The sequence below is a fragment of the Struthio camelus genome, chromosome 5 (genome assembly GCF_040807025.1).
Source record: "Struthio camelus isolate bStrCam1 chromosome 5, bStrCam1.hap1, whole genome shotgun sequence".
Taxonomy (NCBI): domain Eukaryota; kingdom Metazoa; phylum Chordata; class Aves; order Struthioniformes; family Struthionidae; genus Struthio; species Struthio camelus.
The window spans coordinates 20,959,507-20,966,997 of NC_090946.1; the positions used below are offsets into that span (position 1 = coordinate 20,959,507).

The following is a 7,491-nucleotide window of genomic DNA, read 5'->3' on the forward strand; positions in this document are numbered from 1 at the left end:
AACTTTTTTATAGTACTTTCCTGTAAACAACCTGTTTACAACAAAGGGCTTTCAGATGTACTTAAAGCTAGGCACAAATTGTTAGTGAACATGCAGTGGTTACATCATTTGTCTTTGTATGCTGTATTCATTTACTTACAATATCTAACACGTTATTGTAAAGGACTGCAATGAAGTGTGGAGCTTGATATGTGAGATCTGAAAACTGCTGTTTGAACTCTCTTGAGCTCTCTTCTCGTGTGCACAGTGGATTCTTCTTTGTTTATAAATGTTAATATTGTTTTACGCTTTCCCGCTAGCATGCACAATCTACAGCCTACTATTGCCCAGGACAAACACAGCTCCGTTGATCTAGATTCACAGCTGCAAGAGCAGGAACGCATCATTACCATATCATACGCTCTGGCTTCTGAAGCCTCTCAGAGGAGCAAGGAGGTAGCAGGTAATACTTATTTACAAAATAACAGCTATTTCTACCTGCTTCTAAAGTTGTGTGCAGTTGTTGCTAAACTGCTGGCGTAAGAGAGAGTTTTATTTATTCTTATTCAAAATTGTCAATTATGTGTACAGATACCAAATTTAGAGAGGCTGAAGATCCGCATTGAATATTTGGCCTTCAGCGAAGCGGGGAGGGGGAGAAAACGTGATCAGAATTTCAGAGCTTGGAAGTCAGTAGTTACTAAAGGCACTAAAAATGGAAAGTTTTCAAGGAATTCCCTGTAATTACATTAAGTGAGGTACTTGTATATCAATTAAAAAAAATTGACTATGACTGAAAAAAAATCAAGACAAAGGGATTCTTTCCTTTAAAGAAAGATTCAGTGGAACCACAATTGCAATTAAAGTACAGTCACCTGGAGCTTGAGCTGTATGACAGCATGCTGAAAAAGGTGTTGTAAAATGGGTGTCTGGCGGCCAAAGTTAGAGGTCAGAGCAAGACATCCATGCGCTAATTCTCTTTGATGCCTGGAAATTAGTAGATCCTTTGCAATATTTTACTAAAAATGATAATTTCATTCTTGATTGCTTTATAGTTGAAATATGTAAGAAACGTCAGCCAATTTGTATCACACATGACAGTGAACACACAGCAGCTATTTTAGCAAGCATCTGACTAGTCATTTGTAACTGGCACAGTTCGCTGTTGCAGTGGAGAATGGAAATAATGGAAATTTCAACTATGATGGAGAAAAAATATGCACATTTCTCATCTGAAGTTGTCAGTTTAAACTTACGGCCCTTGCCACAGAAGCCCTAAAGACCTTTCCGTTAAAGACAGATTATTCCAATATCCAGATGCATAACATGCATCTGTAGTAACAGAGTGTTGATTGAATATGGCAGCATACTCAAGGATGCGTTGGTAGCTCAATCCGAGGGGAATGTAATTTTGAGGGGATGGAATACGTTTTCAGGTTACAATCTGGAGAGTTTGGAGAGGTTCTATGGGAAGTTTCCTTACCGGAAAGGATAAAATGATTCATTGAGGAAGAAAAGCAGCACTTAAATACATGGAGGGAGGGGAAAGGATTCTGTTATATTCAATTTCAGCTCCTTTTACAAAGACCAAAGCTCAGCTTCCATTAAAAGTGGAAGTTTTCTTATGTGTTAAAGATGTGGCACTATGCCGCTTTACATGCCTAGCAGACTAGACCTTAGGAACAGAACTGTAAGATCGTGGGAGGATTTCAGCAGTGATCTTTTGGACCTTCAGGCATCTGTGCACAGAAATCGCTTCTCTGCGGTCAGTCTGGTCCCCCTTTTAGTGAGCAGGTCATCTGTGCTCTAACACTGGCTCGAGTTATGGAGTGGGGCTTTGTCTCCGGAGGAATGAACCAATGCAGTATTTTGCCATGCAAGTTCTAGCTTCTTCTGGGAAGTAACACAGAAGCAGAGGTTAACAAGGATGAACACAGCCCTTAATTGACTTTTTTTTCCTCTGTGTCAGTATGGCAAGACTACAGTACCTGCCATGCTGGTCAGACTTCGTGTGGCAGGTTAACATATTTCTTGGTGGGCAGGAATTTGCAATAACTGCACAGTACTGAAATACAAGTTTGATCTCTCTATGTTGTATAGTGAATGTACTAGCTATGTTTTCATTACTATTTTTATTCTTGTATTTTTAATGTTCTTATTACAATTATTTCAAAAGTGTGATTACTTAAAAGTGCATAGCCACACAATTATTTCTAATTCTTTAGTTCTCCCCAGAGGGAATTAAAACATGTATCTTCATTCAAATGTTTAAGTTCTGCCTGAAAAATACGTTTGTGGTCAGTTGTGAGATTTGTTTTATTTTAGTTTAATACTTTTGTGAAGTTCAGCAGCTAGCTCTTTTTTTTCTTTGAGACAACTATAAAAATTTAGATATTACCTAACGACTTCAGTGTCTACGGAAGTCCAGACACCTACCTCCATGTACACAGTTTTCCTTGCAACATTTGCATCCAAAATATTCACCTCTTTCAACATGTCATGCTTAGATTTCAATTATTGTTTTTCCTTAAAAAAAAAAAAAAAATCTTTCAGGGAATTCTAACATTAGCAGAAATAGTTTGTTTTTGATAGAAAATATGTAACCTGGGCCATAGTGCATTTTATGATAATCTAAAATGATTAAAAAGAAGGTCCTGTGATGCTTTGCACAGCTGATTGTACAGTCCCACTTATTCTAATTTTACTGATCAATGAATTCACGTTCTTTTTTTTGTTGTTTGATTTTAAAGTTCGGTTTGTCAGCATTTCTCCTTACTGACCAAGCAGACCACATATGAAAATCCAAAACTAAGTGTGCGGATTTTGTAGAAAAAGTTATTTTTGAAAAGGCTGTGAAGCTTCACTTTTCCCAGTTTTTTGTGAAGCAGTTGGCATGCTTTAGGATGTTATGGTAACACTTTTAATATAAATTGTGCATTGATCTAACCCCTACAAAGCAACATCTCAGGGTTCTTCTGTTCCTAGAAAGAAATCATCCTTCTAAATGGAAATCATATCATGAATCTGAAAGATTAAAATCAGATACGGAAGCATCAAAAAGTCATTTCCCAAATTGTTGTTTGGGAATAGGTATACCTTTGTCCTGCCAAAATGTAAAAGTTTAAGCTCAATTTTGAGTTCAGTTTGAATTGCTTTTGCTTTAGGATTGTTTTCTATACCATTACTCTGTTATAAACAAAGATCTTTTTTTTCTGTCACATTCTATATTTTGAAATTTCAAGCTGAAATCAGAAAATGTATTTACTGTATCTTTCACTGTATTAAGCAAAATGTTATGTACATCTGTAAAGTATTTCATAATCTTTTGGTTTTGTAGATATCTGTATTTCTGTTTATTGTCATAGTACAAAGGAAATGCTGAAAACCTGTGCAGTCTCAGTGAAATCTTGAAACCAAGCTAGCAAATATAGATGCTATTCCAGAATCTCCACTTTTATAAGCAGATTAAGATATATCAGTGTTGTGTGCCTTAAAATGTTCCAGTAAAACTTCATCTTAATATAGGTTATCCTATCCTATCTCATCAGAACAGGAATGTTTATTTGCACAATTTACTGCGACTGATAAGAAAAAAATAAATAAAAAAGCAGGTAGAAATGTTGTTTAAATTGTGTTCCATGTAACTAAAATAGTGTAACACCTCATTGCATTACTAATCAGGTTTCCTATTCGTGTGATTAAAAAAAAAGAGGTGGCTCTGTTTTAATATGTATGTTTGATTGTGCTGCATAATTCCTGTATGTGATCCCTTCTAGCTCACCAGTTGACCTATCCATCTAAAGCACCCTCACCTTCTGTACCACAACCACCTCACTCTCCCTTAAGCAATGGATTTCACTACACATTTGTCTAAACACCTTAAAAGTAAGAACTAACTACTCTTGGCATGTCTGATTTGCCACTGTATCTTTGCTATGACTTGCTGAATTTTAACACCTTCTACTAGCCCTAAATTAGATCCAAATGTATGCATGCATAGGTTTTTCAGAAACCAGAAAATTTTATTCTCGTTTAGTAAATACTGCTTCTAATGAGCTAACACGTGAGCTTTAATAAAGTCTTCAGATAACTGCTCTGGCTTTACAGATGAGATACTACCGTAATCTTAGGGTGGGGAAGGAAGAAAGACATCTGCTATTGGTAGCATGGGGCCAGATTTTCAGCAGCGGTTTGTGTTTCCATTGCTAGAGTTGTGTACTGCTGTGGCTATAGTAGGTGCATGTAGGTATTTTTGCCTGTGCGTGGCACGTACCTTTGCTGCACAGGAACATCTGAAATGTAAACAGGCGAAGTCGTTGCAAGCAGGAGTTTCTTTTATGGGCTGATACCTTACACTTGAACTAATGCTGGACGCTTGTTTGAGGTGAGCTAAATATTTGGCCCTTTGTAACTAATCTAACAGTATCTGCTTTGACTGTTTCACGCATTCAGTGTTTTTTCCATTGAATTATGTTAACAGAAGAATGATTTTTTTTTTTTTTTGTCTCTGATTAGGTTATTTTGCCATTTCAAGTAGAACAGATGCTTTATTAAAAATTAATGTAATTTCACTGTCCTTATAAAGTATGTGTATCACGTGTATATATATGTACATATGTATGTATATGTGTGTGTGTATACACACACACACACATGTATATATATATATATATAAACCCTACATTTTTCTCTGGGAAAATTATCAAGAAAAAATTGCAGTAACTTCAGCAATATACAAGGGATGCAGTGGTTCAGGCATTAGCTCAGTGGCATCATGTAATAATTGTTCACTTAATGTGTCTGTATTAGTTGTTCATCCTGTCAAATTGCTCAAGGCTTTAATACAAAAATGTTTCCTAAGAGCGCTTATTACTTGGTGTTAGTATACTCATTTTAATTTTTAACCACATTTTATTTTACTCCATACTAGCCAAAGCAGTAACTGAGCATTGACATAAGACTCAAAGTAAAACCCACCTAGCGACACCGCATGGAAGAAAGAAGAGTTCATTGCCAGCTTTCTGTGAAGATACTCACCAACTGACCACATGTCCTTTTGAAAATATATTCTGAGAGTAATAGGGGGATTTTCTATGAAAACTAAGCAATTTGCAAATCATTTTATTTTGACTTCAGTTTAGTTCAGACTTTTTATATGAATAAATGGCACTTTTAACAGACTCTATAAGATACTGACAATGTATTTTTAGAACAGAATATATTTTAGAACTTTTTTAAATCAGGGGCTGAATTCATTTTAAGAGGAACTACTTACATAAATGTTACAAGATGCTGTTACTTCCCCCTCAGGCTTAGATGCACAATGTAAGGTTTCATGAAGAAACGTAAATTGAACAATCCTAGAAGCACATTCAAAGCGTATTATGGATAATGCGAACTCAGTTGAGAGGTTTACTGAAAGAGTGTTTTGGAATGGATATTTTCTAGAGCTAATCACTCACTCTATTGCCCGTTAAACAATGCGTTGCAAGGAATTAGCTTGGGTTTCTAAATGCCACTAATCACTCTATAGCTGAAATTGTCTACGAAAGGCATGATAAGACTCAGTTTTAACTCCAATTTTCTTTTTGATCCCATATGACTAACTTGCCGTTATCAACATACAGTATGTTATGTTGCTCTTGACAGTAATGTTGTCCCCTCGGTAACAAACAGCTGACATCATATTTTTTCATGAGTTGAGATGTGGAAGAAAAAGAAACTTTTAATTAAAATATGTGCAGTAAGCAATAAAATTTAATAGCATGTGTCATTTTACTAGTAAGTGTATATTTTTCTTCTGATTTTTTTTTTTCAGTAAGCAATAAAGTATGATGTATTAACTAGTATTTATCCTGGAAACAGCAAAGCTAATGTAATATGGCACCTGCTAATTTTGTGTGTAGATTCTGTGGTGCTCAGCTTTGCCAGACTTTCAAATTCAGTGTTTTACTTACGTATAGGGCAAAGAGTGAGGTGGTTACATAGGGAGAAAATGAGATTAAATGAATTGCTGCGACTCCTTTACTTGAAAAACTGTGTACACACTGAATGCAAGAAATTGCCCAATATCATGCAATTATTAGTTGAGTTCAGCTCTGAATAAGAATGACTGAGAAATACTTCTGCAGTATTTTGGGAAACCACTACCGTGTTTATTTGCTGTATTCAAGTAATAGTTGCAAACCCTTGAAATTGATTGACTTTCAAGTTTCAGACTGTAAGACAAATCATATTCTGTTAACACTATACTCAGAAATATCCTTAAAGTATGTATTTAGCTAATGCAATCTATTTTACCTCAATACTGCCAGTATCAACTTCAAAACATTTTGCCAAAATAATGATTTATTTTTGCCTTTATAAAAAGTTTTGAAAAATAAATATTTTGCAAGAAAACATTAATTTAAATAAAATGTAACAGTTTGGAAAATGGTATATGTACAGATTAAAATATTAACAGAACTGCCTCCTTTTGCCTGTCTTGTCTGCTCTCTAATCAGTATCCATATAGTTTAAAATTCCTGCGTTGTTTGTGCTGTTCTAGCATTTTGTTCTTCTTTGGTTCAAATCCCATTGAAGTTCCTGAGTTTTGCACTGATTGCAGTAGAACTTAAATCAAGTTCCCTGTACACCAATCTCTTTTTTTAATAAATATTTCATAGCATTTGATGGAATATATCTTTATTCTTAAACAGTGAGATTTTTCAGAGTTATGTCCTAAATACTACTACTACGATACTGTCCTTACTATCTTGTAGATGCATCTGTTCATCTGGCACATTCCTGCCCATTTAGTTTCTGCTGAAATGAAGTACAAAAGTAACTTTCATTTTGAGAATAAAAACTGTCATTTCCCGCCTTCTAAAGCTGGAGGCATCACACAGTAACATATGCACTATGTATGAATATGGTATTTACCAAAGAGATACTTGGCAGTCAAGCAGTATACCAGATTTCAGTAGCACGTGACTAATAGTAATTGCGCTATGACGTTTCCCTCAAATGACATGAGTTTGATGTAGACCAGTGCAAATGTTTAATTCTTCTGAAACTTAATATGTAGAACAAAATGTGAAAAACCAACTAAAAAAAATCCAGCAGTAACAAGTATTTCTGTGGCTTAGTACTGACTCTGTGAACTTGAGAGTTTAACATTTGACCTTGAGATGCATGAAGCAAGAATTCAGAATTGAGCCGCTTATGCAATGCTTGTCCTATTCTCAAACATACAAGGCTGGAAACGCGCAGGAGCCTTTGACCACAGGTTTTGTGGTTCAGTGAAACTGTGTTCTTGTGCCACAAGTTTTGCTAAGTAATCTGGCTGAGGGTGAGGCCATGGTTGGTGGGTGAAGAGCACAGCCAGCAGGTTCCTGAACTACCTCGACCACTGGCTGGTACCTCCACATGCTGCTGTGGGAGAAAAAAGGAAAGGTCTGCAGGAACTTCTCCTCTGCAAGTTGCATGAGATGTTCATTTTATTTCCTTCCATCAACTTGGAAGTCACGCACA

General features: G+C 35.8%; 1 protein-coding gene across 10 annotated transcripts in view; it reads left to right on the forward strand.

Moving 5' to 3' along the window:
- PLEKHA7 (pleckstrin homology domain containing A7) overlaps positions 1-6,448 on the forward strand; it is a 158,249-nt gene extending 151,801 nt beyond the window's left edge. For 6 of the 10 annotated variants that reach the window (XM_068944926.1, XM_068944927.1, XM_068944930.1 and 3 more), the window contains 2 exons: positions 300-442; positions 4,910-6,448. In XM_068944926.1, coding sequence (XP_068801027.1) covers positions 300-442; positions 4,910-4,932 — 166 coding nt within the window. In that variant the 3' untranslated portion in view covers positions 4,933-6,448. Of the gene's footprint in view, positions 1-299; positions 443-1,714; positions 1,990-3,755; positions 3,865-4,909 lie in introns of those variants that run through there. The other 4 variants (XM_068944925.1, XM_068944931.1, XM_068944924.1 and 1 more) reach the window with 3 other exon arrangements.
- Positions 6,449-7,491: the final 1,043 nt, after the last annotated feature.